Source organism: Corythoichthys intestinalis, chromosome 22 (assembly GCF_030265065.1).
Source record: "Corythoichthys intestinalis isolate RoL2023-P3 chromosome 22, ASM3026506v1, whole genome shotgun sequence".
NCBI classification, from domain to species: Eukaryota; Metazoa; Chordata; class Actinopteri; order Syngnathiformes; family Syngnathidae; genus Corythoichthys; species Corythoichthys intestinalis.
Genome location: NC_080416.1, coordinates 34,576,457 through 34,601,546, shown reverse-complemented (window position 1 = coordinate 34,601,546; position 25,090 = coordinate 34,576,457). Strand labels below are relative to the sequence as shown.

General features: G+C 41.4%; 1 protein-coding gene across 2 annotated transcripts; it reads left to right on the top strand.

The window, feature by feature from the left end:
• Nucleotides 1-1,071: 1,071 nt before the first annotated feature.
• Nucleotides 1,072-23,643, top strand: tac1 (tachykinin precursor 1). Of its 2 annotated transcripts, XM_057828105.1 has the most exons (5): nt 1,072-1,348; nt 4,878-4,980; nt 5,059-5,082; nt 19,895-19,951; nt 23,489-23,643. In XM_057828105.1, exons 1-5 carry the CDS (start codon nt 1,232-1,234, stop codon nt 23,533-23,535), a joined length of 348 nt encoding a protein of 115 aa, XP_057684088.1. In that variant the 5' UTR covers nt 1,072-1,231; the 3' UTR covers nt 23,536-23,643. The 2 variants fall into 2 exon arrangements, with proteins under 2 accessions (XP_057684088.1, XP_057684089.1); XM_057828106.1 differs by lacking the exon at nt 19,895-19,951 and having other exon boundaries at nt 23,489-23,620.
• Nucleotides 23,644-25,090: the final 1,447 nt, after the last annotated feature.

Genomic DNA, 25,090 nt, shown 5'->3' with positions numbered 1-25,090 from the left:
GCACCACCTTTTATGCCGCGCTTCACTTTTCCTGCGTTTGGGTCCACACACCACCTGCCTGGCCGCATTCCTGACAAACGTCAGCGATGTGGCGCGTTCAAGTACAGCACGCAAAACACGTCCGCCACATTAGATCCCGGTTCATTACATTATTACAGGAATCATTATTATTTTTCCGGTTTTTAATAATTTCTTTGTTTTGCTATGTGTAATTGCCATTTGTAATAGTACCAGCAGTATGTATTAAGGATTTACTGTAGGTTTTCAGGCTGTGGAACAAATTAATGGAATTATAGTGTATTTTTATGGGGAAATCCTGCTCGGCATACGACCATTTTGACTTACAAACACGATCCTGGAATGAATGAACTTCGTATGTCGAGGTACCACTGTGGTTTAAAGCGCTATTTCTGACTTTTAACTCATAATTTATTTGCTCGCTTACCAGTGCGGGTGTATTGTATTAGGTCTAGTGACGCCCCTGTTGTAGTGCATGGATGGGAATGTCATGATCATTTTCACATTCCTCATTTTTCACATTAAGCCAACATATATATATATATATATTTTTTTTTTCAACTATTTAAACCAGTTCGAAAGTCCCTTTTGTAAATGATAATAATAAATCCATTCATTAGCTGAGCTCAGTTCAAGCGACTGCAGTTTCAGCTGGGAAGCCCAGACTTCTCGTCCCTCAGTTACTTGCTGAGCTCCTCCAATGAAATAAATGATAATGAACAATTAAGCAACCTATACCTATACCAGCAACTTCCACAAATTAGTCAGGTGTGCTTTGAATATTTCGTTATAATGCTTCAGAAGAAAGGACCTGTTTGTTGTCACATAGTTTGAAGATGAAATGATCGCCCCCCCCCCCCCCCCCACACACACACACACACAAACACACACACAGACAGTGCTTAAATTTGTAAGGAATCAAAATGCGAATGAAGCATGACAATAATTGGCTTGTATGTCAAAAAGCGTCCACGTCACACATGTACACGTGTAATGGATCGCTATATAGTGGGCTGCTTTTCGCAAACGGGGCGCATCAACAGGAGACCGATCCCTCCATGAAGGTCCGGTGTGGCAGAATGGACCAATGAGGAAGACGCAGTCCTCGCATTAACATCGCGCGCTGCTCCTGCTTAAACCTTTTCACGATTGCCTCCGTAGCTATATCATTTCTGTATCACAGCTGTTAAACAGAACATCATTGGCAAACATCATGAACTTGCGTCTTTTCCCACTTTTTATGCTCTTCTTAGCCGTATCGCAGTTTTTTTGCGAGGACAACGACCTCCAAGAAGTCGATGACTACTGGATGAACAACAACCAAATCCTGGTAATGATTTTTATTTTATTCATTTATTATTCATTCATTCACTCTCAACCCAGGTACAGTATTTTGGGCTAAAATGTATTATTCCCAAAACAAAAAAAAAAAACCATGGTGTATGACAGACGGATGATAATTATGATATTATATGATATAATTATGCCACAACTTTTTTTTTTTTTTTTCTCCTCATCAACGGGAAGTGAAGTGTTCACAGTTACAAAGTTAACAATAAACTAAAAGATAGAATCAATTTATTTAAACTTGATGTGAATTTTTCCAGGTTCTCAGTACACTTTATTCATTTTAAAGACATTCTTGCACGGACACACAAGCAAAAAGATGCTCATTCAGGGAACACTTTATCCTAATGAAATGTTTCAATAGCCTTGGTTGCTTGCATTGATATGAATTGCACGTCTTCTTTGACATTGTGAATTGGAGCAGTGCCAATCTACTGTGGACTCAGGCCATTCTGCTAATGTATTGGCCAAGAATAAATCATTACAAGACCCCAAGAGTCCCCGCATCTCAGACGATGTGACAAAAAATGTCTACACTTGTATAGGGCTAGACTAGTGCTTCTCCATTATTTTCTGTTACGCCCTCCCAAGAAAAAGCAAATGTTTCGCACCCCCCTCAACCCCCGCAACTTTTTGCCGCCACTGTATATAGTATAATTTGTCTTTAAAATTATTATCAGCACACCTCTGCATAACATTATTTCCTTGTTAACAATAAAGAAAACAAATACAGATCAATTTTCAATAAAGTATAACTTTATCAACATTGTTTTTGTTTACTTAGACATAAAGCACATCAATTTATAAATAATAAAAAAACACAGTCAGGGCACATTTTTTTGACTATTTGATACTGAAACATAAAATGTAATAAAATCAATAATTGATCATAAATTGAAATTGATTGGCAAAATTAACTCACAGCACAATATGCCCCACCCCCAAAATGAATAAAATGAAAATGAGTGTCATTGGAAAGAGGGTCAGTTTTTATTTTTGCAGCATTTGTATCGTCCAGCATGACCGTTACCATGTCTAATGCTGCACACGGTATCAGCTCCTCTGCTATGGTATGTGTTTTTTTACTGATCAACTTGGTATGTCATCTTAGCACTCAAAAGCGGGATGATTGTTGGCAATATTTGGCACGTTTTTGCTGAAAAAAATTCAAGCGGCTTAAGAATGTGATTGGGGTCTAATGTCTTTAAGTGTCGTATTTATTGATTTTGCTTCACGCTGTCCACTGCCAACAATTTTGGACACAGTAGACATACCGGTCATGCCTCATCTCCCTCTGTTTTAAAAGTGAAGCCAAATGCTACGTACGCTTTGTCATACGTCCTTGTCTTAGATTTCGGGAAACTTTATACTGTGTATCCTGCTCTTTGCTGTGTCCTCTTGTTTAATGCAAAAATACTGTGCATGCTCTGAAAATGACAGCGCCACTGCCACCCACTGAGTGGGTGTGCAATACATGTTATTCTAGAATGGCAGAAAAGTATAATCCGCGAGGTTACGTGACCCCCAGCATCAGCGCCAGTGGTGCGGGAAGTAGGGTGCTGCAGAACAAAAAAAAAATGTTTGGGTAGATTTTATTTTTAAATAAATGAAACATTTTGAAACAATAGGGTATTTAACTTTGGAGATTAAATATATTTGGTGGAAAACATTCAGGTGACTTGAAGTTCCGCTCTGAGACCCCCAATTTGGCCAAATTTCAAACGTGTCCTATATGCATGTGTCATTGGAAAGCTTAAAATCTGGGGGAAGAAAATTTTTGACCAGGTGGGCATTTAAAAAAAAAAAAAATCTCGAGGTAAGAACATGAGAGAACGTAAGTAAAGACACCATGATTTTAACGAGATATTATCGCATACTTGTTTCGATCCAAAAACTCCGTGTAGCATATCTCACCGTGTGTCAAGATACAGCTGGGAATGGACACAGCCTTACTTAGTGGGGATTTTATGGGTGAAACACGGTAATATAACAAGGATCGCAATGCAGAAATTGCAGACATCAAGGAGTGGTTGAGTTTTTCTTTTTCAAATTTTTTTTTTCAATTTTTCTTTGTTTGGATAGATTATTTATCATCTAAAATATCGGGGAAAATGCAATAGTAGCAAAAAAAAAAAACAATTCAGCGATAGTATGAGGTAGATATCTGTGACCTATTTACAGACACTATTTTTTTCATTGTGACGTTTTTTGTTTAAAAGTTTAAAATATGTAAGTGAATAATTTTATAAAGTTTTTTTTTTTAACTAAATATTAGACATCAATTAACAATTGTAAGCTAAAAATGACAGACATTTCGAATAATAAATACGATTACTTACCTTCTTTCTATGGCTAGGTTGAAACCAAAGCGGTTGCGCGATGTCTGTAAACGGGGGTTTACAGGGTAAAACGGACAAATTAAAAATAGTTCAGGGACTTGATGCGCCATGAATCTGCTATGGCAGCATATAGACATACAGTGGGGAGAACAAGTATTTGATACACTGCCAATAGCCATTGGCAGTGTATCAAATACTTGTTCTCCCCGCTGTATTGTTCTATCAAACACAACAGTTCTTTTGGCCTACAATACAGCAGTTTATTTTAAAGATGGACACAAGAGCAGAAACGGCTTTTTCAGCCTTGTCCGTGTTTTCCGCCATATAAATGTTGAATTTTTTATTTTTTTTTTGTAAATTACATGGTCACTACTGCTTGGTCACGGTGAATAAGCCGCTATTGGGAAAAGTAACTGTTAACAGAGGAGGTGTTAACATGGCGCAAAAATAAATTAGCGATTTTTTTCTTTACAAAAACAGCACATTTTCTAAAATTCAGTTTGAGGTTAGATGAAGATGATTAAGATGATAGTGCTACCTCCCTCAGGTGTCTTCAAATACTGTAGGTAAGACATGCTTGCACTGTAGCTATATTGTTCTTTGTTGTTGCTGCTGAGCTGCTGCCGTGGAGAGCGCTGCTGGATATTCGTGTGCAATTTACGTTAGTGTTGTGATAGGGGGGTGTTAAACTGAGGCTTATTGGACCTTTTAGTTTTCAATGTGTTATGCGCCGTCTAGCTGCATTAATTCATGTTAGAAGACACGGGCGCTTTTATTTCCGAAACAAAAACTCCCACTCACACTATTTGTGAAATTAAATGCTGTCTTTGTAGTCGCCTAGTAGTAGTATGTATACTATCCAGCATGCGGTTGTACTGCCATTGTGCACTCTTTGTATGGAGAAAACGCGTGAGCATGATAAATTTGGACCGAAATGGCTATTTTGGGAGCGCCCCACTATTTGAGAGGTACTGGGCTCAACAAATCTATCATAATTAATACTTATATAATTATTGTATAATATATATATATAAATATTACATAATACTTAGTACTAGTAGTATTCTCAAGTTAAAATAAGGCATATAATTATAGTTCATGTATATTTTATTCTTAGTTTTAAAAGATTGGCACTGAAAAGAATTACTTTTGACTTTATCTAATTCACTACAGGATGGCTGGATATCCACTGACCCATTCAGAGAAATTCTTTTAAGGAGAACAAGAAAGCCACGGCCACACCAGTTTGTCGGCCTGATGGGGAAGCGCTCCATGGGTAACATTTCTAAAGCGTACCATTTTTATTCTTGTTTGTGGATGACACTGAATACCTTTTCCCTCTTTTGGACTGAAGCAAAGACAGAGATTCCACGCAAAAGTAAGTACTGAACATATTAATTATAAGAAAAGTTAATCAACCTTCAAAACTAGAAAACTTGAATATCCTCTAGTGGTCGTAAAATATTTGCGCTCATTAATAGAACGTACCAAGGTTTTTTTTGCTGTAACTTTTGTCATTGGTGGTTTGCTTGAACTTGGCAATTTGCAAATTAGAAGTACACGGAATAAAAAAAGCTTTGTGAGTAGACTCGTAAAAGGAGCAAGGCAACCAGCCGTTACTGTATATCCTTTGTGGCAGCTGGAAAATATTGTTATGTTTTATCGATGAGCAATATTTCACTGTCCTTTGAGTCGTTTAGCGACTTCAAATTACAGAGCGGAAAATATGCAAATATGCCCACTAACAATAGAATCTTAGCTTTTCTGTTAATGATGTCGAACTGAATTTCCTTATCCTTAACATCTTTGAATTTAAGAAAAGCCTTGATACATACCATGTTATTGGGAATATTTTTTTCTGTTTTTAAACTTCGATTTACATTTTTAGAACACAATAATAAAAAACAGCAAAATCATGTTTTCAAATATTTGTTGTTTATGAAAAGTGGCAGCTTGGTTGACTGGTTGTGACTTACAAATCAGTTTCTATTGGTGTATAAAATCCAAATATAACTTGCAATGCTTGCCAATCAGCAGTTGTTTATATTCACGTTCATGTTTATCATTTCTTGTTCAACTTCACCCTTGATCTTAATCAACATAATTGGGCGTCACACTGCTTTTCTTTTTGACTTATTATTAAATTAGAGTGAGAGTGTGCCATAACCAAAGTAAAGTTCCTAAGAATTGTAATGCTCTTTCCATGATGGGAGAAATGGAATTATAAAATGACTTCCCTACGTTCCCACCCAAACGCAATGTTTACAATTGTCTCATCTGCTGCTCTTTGCTATGTTGATGTGGGAAGGAGTGGAATTTGTGTGCTGTGTTTTGCTGCCACTAAATGGCCTCCTCACTTTCTGTAAAGGGTAAAAAACAAAACGTTACATAAAATGGAATGGAATATTATTTTTAATTATTGAGAATTTTGAAAAATCTACCGATGTTAAGAAATAAAGACTCAAGTTGCATAAAGCTATAGAAATATTATAATGATGGATTTGGGCAACATAGTGTGTACAGTTCCTCCAGGTGCTTGTGTGTCATATCTTCTGACTTTCTTCTACGATCCAAAATCAGTCGTTATGAGCAGAGGTGTCAAATGTCCAGCCCTCCAGGCGGGGTTGTTCAGTCCTGACAGGCACGCTGTACCTCATTCATTATGTACATACAAAATCATATGCTTTTATTTTGACATTGGCGCTGTATAATTGTAGATCTGTGTAATCCAGTGCGTGCACTACTGCATTTAGTTCACTTTCATGTCCGCAGTTCAAGGACGTAGATTTGCATGGGGACGGTAGGGGACATAACATGACTAACTTTTCAGGATGCTGAAATTGTCCTTACCAAGTTTTAAGCAACCTTATTTGCATTATGTAATGGTTTCAGTTATATAGGAAATTTAAATTGTCTTCCTATATGTTGTAAGGATAGAATGGACCCTACCATTATTAGGTGAATAATTTTTTAATTGTGTTCAGATTTAAATTCATCCCTTTTCACTTGCTGAATGTGCCGGTCGATTTTTGTTCCCCTTCAAACGTATGTTTGATTGGCTGATGACTTGACCCCTCCCACTCACACAGCCCCAACAGATTGATGTCGACAACATGCCGCACCCTCCGCCCCGATTCGAAGAGGAGGGATATTAGAGTTTTTTCCGGCAGCAGCAGCAGCCATTCGCGGAGTTTAAGAGGGGGGCTCAGGGTGCCAGGCCCCCTAGTGGCCGAAAAGTGTCATTGCATGTAATTGACTTTCCTATATATGATTTTTTAAATTAACTTTTCCGGTACAATGTTGTCTATAAAAGTTGTAAAGCAATAAAACAAACAACAAAAATGAATGAAATGAACAAACAATGATATTTTTATAATGGGTCAAAATTATTTTTCGAACAGATAATGTGATTAGCACCTTAGATGGTCATTTGCTTTGCTTAGCCAAAACCACCCAAGGAACGAAGAGGCAAGATGGATATACAGTGGGGAGAACAAGTATTTGATACACTGCCAATGGGAAAACCCATTGGCAGAGTATCAAATACTTGTTCTCCCCACTGTACGTAGTTTTTTTCAAACCTAAGCTTTCAAAAGCGACAACAACTACTGAGCAAGAACCTAGGATTGGACTATGAAACACCAGTGAGCACCGCCAAAATGGTTTCAATTTGCCCCACTAAAGATGCTTATTGTATGACGGAGCCACCACCAGTGTCTTGCCAATGTAGTTACCCCCATCAAAAATTTTATCCCCTGGCCGCGGGAGCGCACACACACATGAATGACTTATGTCAATTTAAAGAATTTATTGAAGCCAGAAAAGGACCACAGTTGTATATTTTGGACATTGACATTTATTAAACTGGAGAAACTCCATACAAGACTTGAACTACTGTAATAACAGTTATAGGTCATCTTACGAGTAAAACATTGCTTTTTTTACATTCAGTACGTGTCTTACGTTATATGACAGAAAAAAAAGTTGGGTTTTTTTGATGGATGGGCCATGTTTTAAAACTTCGTAGAGAACTACATCACCAAAACATAGAAATGAGCAAATTGTTGCAGCACAGTGGCTTCGCCCAGGGGATACAATTTTTGGCGGGGGTAACTACATTGGCACGACACCGACGGGCGTACGATATTCAATGGATGACGATCTTGGCGAAAAGTATAGCTGTCCTAAGCAGCCTGATTTAGAATTCCCTTCAGGAATGATGGGAAACAAAAAATGCTCATTTTCAACTTATTATTATAAATATTCTTTTAAGTTCATTTTATTGCTGACACTACATTTCGGGGTCATCAACATGTTGTGCGCCCCCTGCCCCAAAAGTCAAACTCTACTATGGCAGCAGCCACTGTAGGTAATATAAAAAGTCGTCATTGTTGTGGAGGTGGGGGAAACGACACTAATTTTTTTACTGAAAGTCCGGCCTGCATCAGAGTAAGCATAACATTAAACTGTGTGAACTTGCTAAACCTCAGATCTACTCCCAGCCTCCACAAGGAACAACGAAGTCAAGCTAACCATCCCTCATTTGGATTATTGTTTGCGTTATGTGCATTACGGTATTGCAACGCGGTGGCTTCAGAGTGCAAGTCCCTTTATTAAAAAAACGGGGGAGCTATCCAAGAACGGTTCCACTTCAGGGGTACACTGACATGAACATGAACTGACATGTAAAAAAAAATGTGAATGAAATCACAGATCAGAATTTCATGAGTGTATTTTGGTTCAAGTCCTGGCTCGAGTATGCCTCAGATGTAGATCGGTCCTTGGATATCTTTTGATTAATTTTTGATTTGATTAATTTTTTCCCCCAAATCATTTCCCATTACAATACTTTAGTTTGAGTTTAGGGGGGCTTCAGTGTCCCCCAGAAGTGGACCAATTCTTGGATAGCTCCCCGTTTTTTTTAATAAAGGGACTTGGACTTCAAAATGTTTCCTTAGTAGTTTTTGAAAACAAAGGTTCTAATCAAACCTGAACCAATACACATGAAAGTTAGTATAAGTCAATACAGATTTATTTTGCATTGATCATTTAGCCTATCAATTACAGTAATTAGGTTCCTATTCGTGAGAAATGTAGCCCTGACCCCCGTTCAATAATCTATTTGGTCTTATTAATGTCCCGTCCCCAGAAAGTGTACATTCAGGTTGTGCTGTTATGTCGTCCCAACCAATGTTGAGACCAAACTACGTCCTTACATTCATTTATTCGCCCTCTCCCAGTCAAACTGGATTGTACGTCTAGCACTTTCAATGGTAGCCAATGAGCTAACGAGGAAGTGGCCCGAAACTAACAGAAGGTGACACCAAATAAACAGGAAGTCACCTGGAAATGCCCTAAAATCAACAGGAAGCAGCCTAAAATGCCTGAAAAATCAAAAGGAAATAATCCAAAATTGACAAGTGACCCGTAAGTATCTTAAAATGACATGGAAATGATGCAAAAAAAAAAAAAATGCCTGCCACTGACAACACTAGATGTCCAATTAACTCATACTGGAAGGAATGGCTCATCTTCCACTGCCTTCGACGGCGCTTGACGTTCATTTGCCCACCAGTCAAAATGCATTGGACATCGAGGGCCGTCGATGGCAGTCAACTTATATGCCAAAAATAAACGTGATTTTCAGGTTACAACACGCCTCAACTAAAAAGTATTGCCTCTACGACAGAAATTTCATGATACGTTAGGCTAAAATACAGTATGGGATGCTACTCGCAGCTCCCAGAGTTACTGAAAGTAACATAATTATACAGGGTATCACAAAAGTGAGTACACCCCTCGCATTTCTGCAGATATTTAAGTATATCTTTTCATAGGACAACACTGACAAAATGACACTTTGACACAATGAAAAGTAGTCTGTGTGCAGCTTATATAATAGAGTTCATTTATTTTCCCCTCAAAATAACTCAAAATATATCTATTGATATCTTAAACCCTGGCAACAAAAGTGAGTACACCGTATGGGAACTACGTACATCTCTAAATGCCCAAAATGAGTACTGCTTGCTTTCCCTCCAAAATGTCATGTGACTTGTTACAGGAGTGCTGTCAGCATTGCTGCAGAGATTGAAGAGGTAAGTGGTCAACCTGTTAGTGCTCAGACCATACACCACACTGTACTTCAAATTGGTGTGCATGGCTGTCACCCCAGGAGGTAGGCTCTTCTGAAGACGGTACACAAGAAAGCCCACCCGTCTCATCAGACCATTGGACATGGTTCCAGTAATCCATGTGCTTTTTTGACATGTCTTTAGCAAACTGTTTGCTGGCTTTCTTGTGTACCGTCTTCAGAAGAGGCTTGACAAGCAGTACTCAATTTGGACATTTAGGGATGTACATAGTTTTTAAGGAGTGTACTCACTTTTTTTGCCAGGGGTTTAGATATTAATGGCTATATTTTGAGTTATTTTGAAGGGAAAATGAATGAACTCTATTATAAAAGCTGCACACCGAGTACTTTTCATTGTGTCAGTGTCATTTTGTCAGTGTTGTCCCATGAAAAGATATATTAAATATCTGCAGAAATGCGAGAGGTGTGCTCACTTTTGTGATACACTGTAGGTGCTCTGCCATTGGCTATTACCTAGCATCTTCCTGGCTTCCAATTGGCTAAGTGGGACCTCTACTGTATGTGTACATGTGTATCCCAGCGTCCTATTCATTCGCCCCTCATGTTCCGATCGCTTTACATGAGTATATTGACTTCTATTCTTTACTCTATTCTGTCTTTTACACTCTCATTTCATGTTTTTTGTGCCATGATCTAATTTCAATATTTATTTGTCACATGTTTTGATGATTTTTTTTTTTTTTTTTGCCTTATAAAATTATGTCTGAATTTTGGGCGGCTTGGAACAGATTATGGCATTTCCATGGAAAAGACATCTCTACTTACAGAACTTTAGCTTACAAAACTACTTCCAGAACCAATCAATTTCGTAAGTAGAGGTGCCACTGCATCATAAATGTGATCCACGAACCAAAATGAGTTTGACACCCCTGATCACGAAGACTAAATTGTCATTATGTGTGAATATGACTTTGAATCTTTGTTGCTTGCAACCAGTCCAGGGCGTTCAACTGGGAATTAAAGTGGAAAAAAAAAAAAAAAACACTTGACTTTTAAAACATTGCCAAGACTAAAAATGGGGGGTGGATAATATTGACGAGGTAGTATTCAAGGTGCTTTATCTAGTTAAGTTAAATCAACCTATCTTCGTCGGGCGCGCGCTGGTGTCGTGGGCGGGTGGGGGGGCCGCGCGGGTGCCGGTCCGGGGCCGCGGCCCTTCCCCGGCCGGCCGGGGTGGTGGTGGAGTTGGGGTGGGGGCCGGGGGGTGTATGCGGCAGCCATGGTTCCCTCCCAGGTCCGCCCGGCCGGAGCCGCGTCTCCCTGTACCGGGTGCCGGGGAGGTGCCCTCTGGTGCCATACCGCACGCCCCTCTTGGCCCGGGGGCGGGTTGTGGGGGGTGCGCTTCCCTCCCCTTGGTCTGTTTCCGGCCCTGTCCGCCTCCCTGGGCCGCGGCGGCCGCGGCTGCCCCCCGGCCGGCGGGGTCGTTGGCGGAGCCTCTTGGGGCCCGCGGGGCCTAGGGTGAGGCTTGCTGTCCCTTGCCGGTGGGGTGGACGCCCCCTGGTCGCCGGCGCTTGGTGTGGCGCCTGCTCGGGGTGCGGGGTGGGTGCTCGGTGGGTGGGAGGGGGGTGGGCGGTCGCGGAGGCGCCGTGGGTGGTCTGGGGCGGGGATTGATCGGGGCCCTGATGCTTCTTCCGCCCTGGGGCCGGTGGTTCTGGTGGACGGGGCCACGCCCGCGGGAGCCTGCCTCTTAACTCATGCACTTCTCACGTCGGCACTGTAAATATTTTTCACCCTGGCACTTACATGCTCATACATTTGATCGGGGAGAGTTGGGACGGGGCTTTACAGTCCCAGCCCGACTCCCCCCTGTTTTTAATGCACCACACACCAAGGTTGTGGGATGGTTGGGACCTGTTGGGGGAGGGGGGGGGGCCTCACGGCTGCTTCCTCACCACAGGCCCCGCCATCCCTGCACCTTTTTTAAATGCACCACACACATCATACTCCACAGGAGAGCTCCGGCAAAGGGCGGTGGGACGGGCGGCTGGACAGAAACTCCATGCTGTGGTCCCACTGCCCCAAGCCAAGCTCTCCTATTTTAATGCATACATTGCACTACCCTCCCCTCACACCCCCATCACGGTGCTGGGTGATGGCTGCCAGTCGGGAACCTGGCAGCCACAGTAATAGGATGGTAGGTGGGTCCCACACTTTTTCTATATGGCGTGGCTCCCGGGGTGTGGCCTCCCCTCTGCCTCGGCTGCCGGCCGCGGGAGTGGGTTGGGGGGTCGGGTCTCCGATCTTGCATCGCCCCGTGGCAGTTCCTGGGCGTTCTCCTGCCTCCGCCTTCCCCTCTCTTCTCTGGCTGGGCATCCGCCCTGCGCTCCGTCGCGGGTCGCTGGCTGGGCGCCGGTGTATCAGCAGGGTGTCGCCTGCACCGGCGGGGGACCCTGCCTTGCCTGGGGCTTGGTGGGCCGCTGTGGGTCCCGTGGCGTGCCGTGCCGGTTGGGGGGCTGTGGCTGTGGCTCGTGGCCCGGGTGGGCGGGCGGGGGTGGGTGTAGGCGTGGGGTTGGGGATGCGTCCCCTCCTGCCATCCCTGAAGGCCGGTTGATGGGCGCGCGGGTGGCCCGGGGGACCACCCTGGGTCCCGGGGGGGGGCGGTGGCTCCTTTGCTGGGCGGCGGGAGGAGGGATGGGCTGTGCGTGGTCCCCCCACCCCCCCCCCCCGGGCTGGCTGGGTGGGGGCCGTGGCCCTGGGTTGGCGCCCGCGCGGTTTCTCCGCCCGTCTGCGTGGCTGTCGCGCGCCCGGTGGGGCTTGCGTGCTGCTGGATGTGGTAGGGCATGCTCGGGTTGGGGGTTCCGGTGCCGGGATTGGCGATGCGGCGGCGTAGGGTTGGTCGCCAACGGGCTTACACTCATAAGAGATTCACACGATTACTGGGTTCTAGATCACAGAAGTGATTTGTGTACACTCTACCCCTTTCAATCACTTAGCTTATAGTCTTATAGACACCCCCACCCCCATTCTCCTCTTTCACTGGCCAATTGGCCCCCACATGGTGTAAACCGGAAATACATCTCGCTGACGATAGCACCAGCATATTAGTAACTAGTTTAGATGTTCAATGTATTTCTTGTTGTTGTTTGTGTATGTGTTTCTTTTCTTTCTTCTCTTGTATTTCTTTTCTTCTGTCCCCCCATAATCCCTTCCTGTTCGCTGCTTTGTCATAATAAAAAGGTATTTTGAATGATCACAATGGGAGTATGTCAGACTCTCCATGTGAAACATTAAAACTGTTCAGAATCCGGGCACTTAGACTTCCATTCTCTGTGTCAAACAGCTGAACAGGACAGGTTTAAAAAAAAAAAAAAATCAACCTATCTTCATATATAACTAGAAAATGCAATTCTGGAGAAATTGCGCTAGAAGCTTTTGCTTATATACGTTTGATCACTAATTTTCTGTGGCTATTTTGACGTACATGGCCGTCAACGGCATCGACTTACATATGCGTCCATGGAATCCAAGTAAGTACATTGGCATCAATATAATCGACATACAGTAGTATATAGATGTTCATGGCATGGACGTACATGGCTGTCAATGAAATCCAAGTACATTGGCATCAATAGAATCAACATAAATGGCTGTCAATGGCATGGACGTGCATGGCCGTCAATGGCATCAGCTTACATCAGTTGAATGTCAATGGGCTGTAATGGTAAGTTTTTGGTCCAAAAGCACAACCACCCTTATTTTTCTGCCATTGAAAATTAAGGGCCATGAAGGCGGCCGATTGGAGCTGTGGTCATAAGGTGGTTGGTGCCTGTTGTGGCGGCAATCCCCAAATGCGCTGGTGGACAGGGATGTCAAGCTGAAGAAGGAGGCCTACTGGGCCTTATTGGCCTGTGGGACTCCAGGGCAGCTGACAGGTACCAGCTGGCCAAGAAGATAGCAGCTTCGCCGGTCGCAGATGCAAAAACTCATGGATGGGACATGGGAGGAGTTCAGCGAAGCGGACGGCTTTGAGGAAATTCTGGTCCACCATCCGACGCCTGAGGAGAGGAAAGCAGTGCACCATTAACACTGTGTGTAGTGGAGATTGGTTACTGCTGACCTCGACTCGGGGCGTCGTGAGTCGGTGGGGAGAATTCTTCAAAGACCTTCTCAATTCCAGCGACACGCCTTCCTTTGTGGAAGCAGAGTCTGGGGACTTCGAGGTGGGCTCTCCTATCTCTGGGGTCAAAGTCACTGAGGTGGTTGGAAAGCTCAGTGGCAAGGCCCCAGGGGTGGATGAGATCTGCCTGGAGTCCCTAAAGGCTGGATGTTGTTGGTCTGTTGTGGCTGACACGTCTCCACAACATCGAGTAGACATCGGGAACAGTGCAGAAGGGGGATCGGAGGGTGTGTTCCAATTATAGAGGGATCACACTCCTCAGCCTCCCTGGTAAAGTCTATTCAGGGGTGCTGGAGAGGAGGGTCCGTCAGGAAGTCGAATCTCGGATTCAGGAGGCGCATTGGTTTTGGTCCCGGCCGTGGAACAGTGGACCAGCTCTACACCCTCGGCAGGGTCCTCGAGGGTGCATGGGAGTTCGCCGAACCGGTCTACATGTGTTTTGTAGATTTGGATAAGGTGCTCGACCGTGTGCCTCGGGGAGTCCTGTGGGGAGTGCTCCAGTAGTACGGCGTACCGAGCCCCTTGGTAAGGGCTGATCGGTCCCGGTACAACCGGTGTCAAAGTTTGGTCCGCATTGCCGGCAGTAAGTCAAATTCGTTCCCAGTGAGGGTTGGACTCCTCCAAGGCTGCCCTTTGTTACCGATTCTGTTCATAATTTTTATGGACAGAATTTCTAGGCGCAGCCGAAGGGTTGAGGCTGTCCGGTTTGGTGGCCACAGCAATGCATCTCTGCTTTTGGCAAATGATTTGGTGCCATTGGCTTCATCAAGCCGTGACCTCCAACTCTCACTGGAGCAGTTTGCAGCCGAGTGGGAAGTGGTTGGGATGAAGGTCAGCACCTCCAAATCCTGGTCCTCAGTTGGAAAAGGGTGTTGTGCCCTCCCCGGGTCAGGGACCCGACCCCAGACTAAGCGGTAGATGATGGTTGGATGAAAATGAAGGGGAAATTTCGGCCATTAGAAATGAATGGAACGACACACAGGGCAATGGCATCCCATCATAAACGAATGGGAAAGCTTTGGCAAATTTTTGGGGAACTGTAGGTTTTTGACAAATTCTGTACACAACTTTTATGCCCCTTACCTTTCTGAAATTTTTTATGCATGACTTATATGAATTGGATAAAAATTGTAGGACTAGATGTATTTTTGAGAAAAAAACACATTTTAGCACAAGTGATAATTTTTTCGGAGTCATTCAAAGATTCCCCGCGTTGCACGAGAATTTCGGCCATTTCGGCATTCGTACGGTGTCGATAGGCTGAACGGTTTGGGCTGTGCGGGATGCCAAAGACACGCCATTCAAAAAAAAAAAAGGGGGGGGGGGTAATAACAGATGGTTGCTTTTGCAATCATGGTCAAGAGGCAATCATGCAAAGCTACCATCAATGAAGTTTTCAGTGGAAATAAATAACTAGAATATAAAATTTCTGTTGAAAATATTCTTATTTTTCGTTTTTCATTTGTGTTTTTGTTGGTTATTTTTTGCACTTGTTAGGTATTTTTGCGGCTCTGCCAATTATGGGGGATTTCAGAGTGTCGCTGTTTCTTCAAAATTTTCTGCAGTTTTTTTGTTTTTTCTGATATTGGCGGGGGAGGGGGTTCAGGCATTTTAACGGGTGTTTTGCTTTTTGTGTGTTTTTGGGATGTATTTGTCTTTTTACCTCCAAATATATAAACAAGACAGGATTCAACAACACCTGTAACAATCACTAATGCTCGTGAAATCAATCATAGGGCTATATTATTCTCTACACAAAATAGTAGCACTTAATCCAAAACCCCTTGTTTTCGGTTTCCTCCACTGATCTGCGTCAATCTCATAGTTGACCTCTAGCAGCCCCTGCTGACAGATTTTCGTCATTACGACGGAAGACTAAAACCCTTGTGGGAAAGTTTACCAGTTCACCACTGAATTTAATGAGGATCAGTGGTGTAACTGATGGATTATTATTTTGATCCTTTTATTGGTTTACAATTTAGATTTTCAAAATATTTCTATCTCAACAAACATTCTGGGTTGATCAATCACATCTGACAGTAATTAATATAGTATATCGTATACAGTTTTGTATTATATTCCGTGACTGAGCTAAATTATTCATTTCGGCAAATATGTTTACTGTCATTTTTTATAGGAGTGGAACACAATGTTTTTTTTTTTTTTTTTCTTACCCTAAAACTAACCCTGATTAGGGAGAGTTTGCTGCATTTAAACCAGGGCCGGCCCAGGCCATTTGGGGGCCCTAAGCAAAATAATGCCAAGGGGCCCATATTTTGGCCCACCATTTCAAATGCATATTATGCCAATATTTCGTTTTACTACAGTCAGCGGAAGCCGTACATTTGCCGTTGCCGACAGGTGACAACTTGCTCGGCTTTACTTGATTCGCTCCGGGCCTTTGCCCTGCGGCTAATGGCAATTACCAGTACGACATATTGACAAGCTCAGCTGACAACAACGTTCAAGTCGGAGTGTCTTGCACAACAACAACAACATCAACAACATGCTCTATTACCTTGATACTGTTGTTTCTTTTCTTGTACGATTTTCTTTTTCTTTCGTTTCTCTGCTCCAGAAAGATAAATTCACTTCGACATATTCGCGCATTGATTTTTTCAAGCAAGTTTGAGCACCAATCATCGCAAAGCAGGTTCAACGTCAATCCCCAGGTTGCCAGATTGTAATGACATGAAAATGGATGTTTGCATAGATAAACGGCAATGCGCGCCAAATTATTAACAATGCTCTATTAACAACGTATAAAAGGAGGTTGCCAGATTGGGGGCCCCCCTAGTGGTCAGGGGCCCTAAGCAGCTGCATAGTCTGCGTATAGGCTGGGCCGGCCTTGATTTAAACCCAATCCCTTATTTGTTGATTTATTTGGGTTTATAGGTAACACTTTATTTGACAGCAGCGTCATACAACTGTCATAATTATGACATGACACTATTATGGGCATTAATGAATGCTTATGAGAGACGTCATTAAGTGTCATCCGGCAAATTATGTCACTAACTCCATTTATGTTCAGCTCAGATTTTTACATCAATTCAAAAGTGAGACAATTTGCCAGATAACACAAAGTGACATCTGTCAAAAGCATTCATTAATGCGCAAGCCAGTGTCATTTCATAATTATGATGGTCTTATGACAGTCTTATGGCGCTATTGTCAAATAATGTGTTACCAAATATCATAACTAGCAATTGATGAAACAACTTGAACCGTACCTAAAGAAATAATTAGCATAGAACATGATTTTAAATTGGAGCGCTGCTACCCATGCTAGGAGGAATGTTGGATGACAACAGTGTTGACAGCAGGTGGCAGCAGAGGTTGACTATCTCCCCCAATTGAGCAGTAATGGCTAAATGACTTTTCTTGAAGCAATGAAGCTTTGAAGCAAATTGGTTGGTCTTATGACAGTCTTATGATGCCACTGTCAAATAAACCAGCTAAAATACCAGTTAATATCTTTTTGTTTAAATATCCCATAATACACTGAGAACAGCTGCAGCTTATAGTCCAGTGCTGCTTATTTATGAGCAAATGCCGTATTTGTGTCAAATTTGGTGGGTGGCAGCCTATAGTCAGGGGCCCCTTATAGTCCGAAAATTGCAATACACATTTAACATATTTTCCACACTATTAGGCGCATCGGAGTCCAAGGCGCACCTTCAATTAATGGCCTATTTTAAAAACCGTTTTAATGTATAGGGCGCACTGCATTATAAGGCGCAGTAGTTGTAGTAGTAGTGGATGACATTGCGTTATGCATCCACAAGATGGAGCTGAGCTAAATGGAATGTCATGATTAACCAATATTGATCCATATATAAACCACAGGCACATCAGATTATAGGCGCACTGTCGATTTTTGAGATAATTGAAGGCTTTCAGGTGCGTCTTATAGTGCAGAAAATACGGTAATCATGAAGGCTCATTATGTATTTGTAGCCAACTTAGTCATTTTGATAGTAGGCTAATAAACCTAGGGTAGATACTAAGCCTGAACGATATATCGTTTAAACATCGCCATCGCGATGTGCGTGTGCGCAATAGTCCCATTGCAAGCACGTGCGATAGTTTTTCTTTTTTTTGAACCACATACGCCTCACTTTCTGGTCTGCGCACAGCCTCCTACCCTCCCTCTCCCAGCCTTTTAATCCTCTCAGTCACTGCGGCACAACAATGGCTTTGATCTGGCCAAAGAAGCAGACTTCACACGGGCATCTGTCAATCATCGTTTAACTTGTTAAACTGTTGAAAGGAAGCCGCGCTGGAATGAATGTGTGTACTGTGGGGACGTTGAAGACATTTAAATGCCAGAAGAAGTGATCATGAGGAGTTTGAAATTTCTACATGTCACTTCAACGGTCACAGCTAAAGTAGATAAACAGAAGCATTTAATAAAGCCAAGCATTTATCTGCTACAGTACTTTATTCTTGTTCAAAAATGATTTGGTTGGACAGTTATGTTTAAAACTTATCATAATTATGAAATTTGAAGTGCTTAAAAACCATTTATTTATATACATTTTTAAAATCACTTTGGGGGGTGAGAAAAAAACATGTCTTATACACGGTGACCCAAAAAAAAGTTTACACTGCCATAATACAACTTAAATGCCATGTTTATTCATCTTAGAATTAGAATTGAATCACAAATTATACATTATTGTAAAGAACATGTACAGTACACTCTATTTTTCAATGTGTCCTCCCTCAAGTGTCACAACAGCCTCCAGGCGCCTGCAGAACGCTTCTTTATGTAGGATGCTGTCATCTTTTCCCAAGATCTAACAATGGACCTCTCCAAGGCTGCCACAGAAGTTTGTGGCTTCTTACAGGCACTGTCCTCCACAGTTGCCCATATGCTATAATCCAGGGGATTGAGATCTAGACTCTGGGGTGGCCACATATCACCTTGTCAATCAACTTTTTGGTCCGCACAGATCGGCACTTCCAGACCCAGGTTTTCGTGAGGCTGTTCCAATATCTTTCAGCTTCTTTTTAACTTTGTAGACTGCACATCTGGATATTCTCAGATTTGCTGCAATCTCAGTAGGTGTCAGACCGGCACGCAGCAATTCAGGTACAGCTAAAGTTTTCTTCATTTTCAGCAGAAGCACAGGAATTGTAGAGACGAGAGATTACCAGCTGCATTGAGTGACCTTAATGAATCACTTAAGCATGACAACCTATTTAGATATGTTTCAATGGCTTTTAAACAAGCAGTCAACTGAGTGTAAACTTTTTTTTGGGTCAACCTGTATGTATCTCTCTCCAATGCTAAATCTGAATAAATACATTGGGCACAAAAAACACACACACAAAAAAAATTTTTTAAATGGGGGGGTGGGCTACTTCGCGGTTTTTCACTTATCGCGGCGGGTTCTGGTCCCCATTAACAGCGAAAAACAAGGGATGACTGTACACTGTGGTGATCTAAAGTCTTTCCAAATAGCTATTTAAGTCATCTTGTGAAAATATCTTGAAAAAAAAATATATATTTTTTTAATATCGCAATATAATATCGCAGTATATCGCAAACCCAAAAAAAATCGCAGCAATAGTTTTTCCCAATATCGTTCAGGCCTAGTAGATACATACAGCATGTGTTGTCTTCATTATAAGGCTTTCATACTTTTGCAGGTACAAACATATTTTTTTGTTTTGTTTTTTTTTTTGCTCCAATATGGCTCTTACAACATTTTTGGTTGCCAACCCCTTGATTAGGATGCCACTCTTGATGGTATCAAAATCTTTAGACCTTGTTGTAAATCACTTTTCTCAGAGCCTTGGAGAAAGTAGGCAAGATTTACATGAGTTGCTCACATAATTCCTATTTCCATGTCAATTGTGGATTATTGTTCCTTGTTACTGTGTCTCATCATGTTTTCAACTTTTTCTAAGGGCATAAAGTCAACTCTTTTGTTGGTTTGATGGGGAAGAGAGACCAAGAAGAGCCAGGTAAATCATGATGCCAATGAAGAAATGATGCTAATCCAGAAATACTGATACGTAAACATGTCTGCTTTGGGTATAACAGGGTTTATGCGGGTCATTAAAAAGCAGTAAAAGTCATTAAATGGATTTTGGCAAAACTCAGGCCTTAAAAAGCATTAAAAGGCCTTGGCTAAATGTTCGAGTCTTTAAAAATTATGTAAACTTAAAAAAAACTTTTTTTTTTACATAATTTGTTAGAGTTGTCCAATATTATCAGGTAGCTAATAATACCGGCCGATAGAAGGAATTTAAAATGATATCGGATAAATTCGACATCAGCTTTAGGCCAATATGCATGTTGCCCTCAATGTGAATGTAGAAGCCTCCTGCCTTTGCACAACAGCTGGTCACAGTTTAGCACAGCAGTAATGCTTATTGACCATTAGATGTCACCAAACTAAGACACCAGTTTGACACAAGTGTTCTATTCTATGATCACGCCGGCCCGTTCAATCAAGTGGCATCTTTAAAGCACTGTAAAAAAATAAGTATTTGACATAGAGTGCTGCCGTCAACATGAGTCCAAAGCGCGGATGTTAAACCCTCTCCCAGTTTTTATTTGTAAATAGAAAATTTGATCCCTATAAGTTTGTAATAGGAGTTTTTTTTTCCACTAGAGGGCGCTCATGCTTGTTTGGACGAAAGGTGCTTTATTTATGAAATTTGTTTCTCTCAATGATTTCTCTCAATTCATTTTTTTTTGGGGGGGGGGGTCCTTTGGCTTAAAGTGTTTTTAGATTAGACGAAGAAGAAAAGAAGAATACCATTGTTTAAAAAAAAAAAAAAAAAAGAAAATCAAACATTGTGAGAAGTTATTCACAATGCCCTATGGCGAAAAAAAAAAGCAACATGGCAAAATCCATTTTGCCACATGGCAAAAAAAAATGCCACATGGCAAAAAACAATTCTTCATGGCAAAAAAATGTTGCCACATGGGAAAAAAATGCCAAATGGCAAAAAAAAAAAAAAAATGCCACGTGGCAAAACAATTTTGCCACATGGCAAAACCCATTTTGCAACATGACAAAAATTGTTTTGCCATATGGCAAAAAAAAAAAAAAAATTCCACATGGCAAAAACATTTTGCCACATGGCAAAAACTAAAAATGGATTTTGCCACATGGCAAAACCCATTTTGCAACATGACAAAAAAATTTTTGCCATATGGCAAAAAAAAAAATTCCACATGGCAAAAACATTTTACCACATGGCAAAATCCATTTTTAGTTTTCGGCCCTGCTGCAGTGTTACTCATTACTCGATTATTCTTTTTATCAAATACTTTTTTACTTGTACTCGAGTACATTTTTTGAATTACCATTTTTACTTTTACTTAAGTCATGTTATTCTGAAGTAATGCTACTCTTACTTGAGTACATTTTTTTGGCTACTCTACCCACCTCTGTGCTTTACTTGCCACCTCTGAGCTATAGTGATCTGACGGTTGTTAACACAGGCGAATTTTCCTATGGGCAATGCGGGCGGCCGCCCAGGGCGCAATCTGTTTGGGGGCGCAAAAGCGCCCTCGTGGAGAAACAATATCAACAACAAAAAACATACAAAACTTCACAAGTTTCTAGAATTAATACCGCTCTTATCCAAGTAAGGTTGGTAGGTTGGACGACAGGGTGCCTACTAAACAATTTTTCACAGGCCAGCTCATTATTCCTGTGACTACTTTAAGAAATGGTGATTTTTTTCCAAGAAAGTCCATTAATGGGTCTATCATATTCCTCGTTCAATACTCTGCAAGAAAAATATAACATATATGCATCTAAAATAATCCTAAACGATTTTATTACCAATTTTAATACTCCTTTTAGCAAGGTTTATTGGGTATGCGGTATGCCGCTGCGTACGTTCCCATAGCAACCAGTCCTGCTACGTCACAAGTGCTGCATATTCTGAGAACGAGAATAGGCGTAAATCAAAAAGTAAATCCGAATTTTAAGATTTGTTTTGGTTGAATTTGAATCATATTTCACATCACTTAATATGATAAAAAATAATAAATGCAAGTCTAGTATAAAAGCTCATGCAAAATTGTTTAGTACTTAATTAATTTCCTCTTGAGTTATTATTTTTATTTATTTACTATTTTTTGTATGTCTAATGATGTAAATATGTTGAGATGGTTATATTCTATGTGAACTAGTTGTTTGTATTATTTGTTATTTGTATGTTTTGTAGTGTTCAATTAAAAAAAAAAAAAAAAAAAAAAAGACAGAATAGGCGTAAACGTAAGGTGCGCATTTCGAGCAGAGGGGGCCACCCCACCTGTTTGAGGATTAATCTGTGCGTAAATGAACGAATGTAAGTATTTCCTCTTCATGCCATAAGTTCTTATGATAAATTAGAGCCGTTATCAGCGCGACCGTTTCGTGTTTTTCCTCTTACGTCGGCTGGTTGATCCCACTCGTTCTCGCTGCGTCGAGGAGAGCGTTCTTTGCAATATATTCGCATTGCACATTTGCTTTAAGAGGGAAGGTGTTAGTTTAGCATCTTAAAATGATGTTGTACATCCATATGAGTGTAAAGTGCTTAGTTTTCGCCACTTTTATGGCCAAGATGACCGCACGCAGCGCGCACTCGAACCCTTCGCCCCCACCTTCGTGTTCATTTTATGCACAAATATGTATGTGTGTCACGTGACTCAGAGTGAGTGGGCGGCGATCGGGCCCTTTTTTAATTGGCAACATGAAAAGTTATCCGGTGAGCGGTGAGTGTACTATGTTACTGTAGTTTTATGTCCTAATGTAGTCGAAGCACTGCAGACTAGTAGTAGTAAACCAATTAACTGCCTTAACTTGTTGTAACTAGCTTGTTAGCGTTTGCTAACAGCATTGCAGCATGCTAGCGTTTCTTCATACATAAAGATGTTACCTAGAACATTAAATCAGTGTTTAGAATCACCATACACACTGATCAGCCAGACTGATAAGATGTTACATGATTCACTTCTGTGCCAGAATGTTATCCTTATTAAGTAAAAGCAATATAACTTACCAGCTAGTCAGTAGAATACGGTTTGTGTAAAGGTATGTGTACTAAGCAAAATAATAATAATCTGAAGTACATTTTGTTTATTAAGGCAAATGTGTGTAAATAATTAAGGATAGTGTGAAGTGAATGAATAATGCAATCTGGGGGGCACTTTGAGTGTCCAAAAAAGCGCTTTATTAGACTTTTATTAAATATGCTATTGCTACAAGTCCAACTGTCCCCCTTACTTGCACATGCTCAAAGGGCCCCATGTTGCATGTTGCCTAGGGCCCCCGGGGACCCTTGCTACGCCTCTGGGCGGGGGATAGACAATTTTAATAAAATAACGTAAAAAACGTAACACATTCTTGTGTTTGATGTCGGCGGGGGGGGGGGGTTATTTATGATGTGTTTCGCCCAGGGCGCGAAAGTAGCCAGGACCACCACTGGTTGTTAAGTCCACCTTTCAAGTTTAACCAAATGTGTGTTAAGACTTGCTGTTTATGACGTTTCCTGCAGATTCTCACGAGTGGAGCACATTCCAGATGTACGACAAGCGCCGCTAAGAAAAAATCTACTCCTCACCTGGCTGTTTCCCATTTTGACATTAATCATCTGTGATAAGGTTATTCAATGGTTGAGTTTTTTTTTTTTGGGGGGGGAAGTTGTTTATTGTTGTTCAAAGAATAAAACAATTATGTTTACAAGTTTTAGTTGTATTATTGTTGTCCCTGTGTAAATGTCCACCAGGCAGAATACTTAACTCTCTAAAAACTAGGGATGTACCGAAAGCAACATTTTTGGCCGAAACTGAATATATGAAACATTTGGCCGAAAAAACACAAACCAAAAGGCAGAAAAATACGCATGCATATAATTCATTTTACATTGCTTTTTTTTTTTTTTTTTTTTTTTAATTATAATTTCATTATTTTCCGATTGATGTCTTTTGCCTTGGTTCTACAACCCCGGAGGCTCGAGGCATTTATGGGCTATTTACATGGTGATGTGACACCAAGACACAACGTTGCGGATTGGCCTCACTTTTACACAGTGACAGCTCATTTTTTAAATAAATGAAATAAAAAATGAGTTGTATACATGTGTCTTATTCGGCCTTTCGTTTTTTTGGCCAATTGTTTCCAATATTTGATCTCCGGTTTCAGCCAAGAATTTTGCTTTCTGTACATCCCTAGTAAAAAGGATTAACACATGTTGTGTACAGAACAATGGTTAAAACGTGTTGAGTAGGAAATTGCTCAAACAACAATACTGCTGATATAAGCCTCTATTTTTTTCCGTCTGACCAAGCGGTGAGCTGAGTGAATTAAGCATGTATGCTATATATAATAATCTTCTTGGCTTTCTCCATTTTCTAATCATGACTGTCCTACTCACCTATTAGAGGTTTCCCCTCTGTCACCCTCTTTGCCCCTCTGCTCTGACTCCTCCAGATCAATAAAGGTGGTGGAGTCAAAAAAATATTATTATGACTATCCACTGATGATAATCATACGTGAATGAACTCAGCTCCTTTTAGTCACCAATGCATAAACTGAGAAACACAGCTGATGCTCCAGAAGGAAGTCGCCCCAGAGTTAGTGGTAACAAAAGTGCACACTTAACTCTACGAGGACCTTCACAATGCATTTCAGAGTAACTAGCTAGTAGCAGCTAATTAGCAGCGTTATTTTAGAGCTGGGATGTAACCTTTGACCACAAAACAGCAAAGGTAAGACGTGCGCAGTGACCGACTGCGGAAAAAATAGTAGTACTAAACCGACTTCTTGCAATGGCACAAGGAGAACGCGGACTGAATTTATGCACGCTGCCGCTGATCTACAACCACACAATAATTCATAATAAGTCCACACACAACATCAGAAAAACACATGTATTTAAGGAATATCTTTCTGGTTAAATTTTGCATGTACATATAGCCGAGCTGAAGGCCAGCTACGTCCAGCACCGGTTGGCCACAGAGGCAGAGATTTCGCGCCTCATGCAGGTCACCAGACTGTCCAAGCACACCTTCAAAAGATGGTTCGGCGACACGCGCTACACCAGAGGAACATGGACGAGGGTGGATATTTGGTTCACTGACCTGTGCAAAGAAAACTC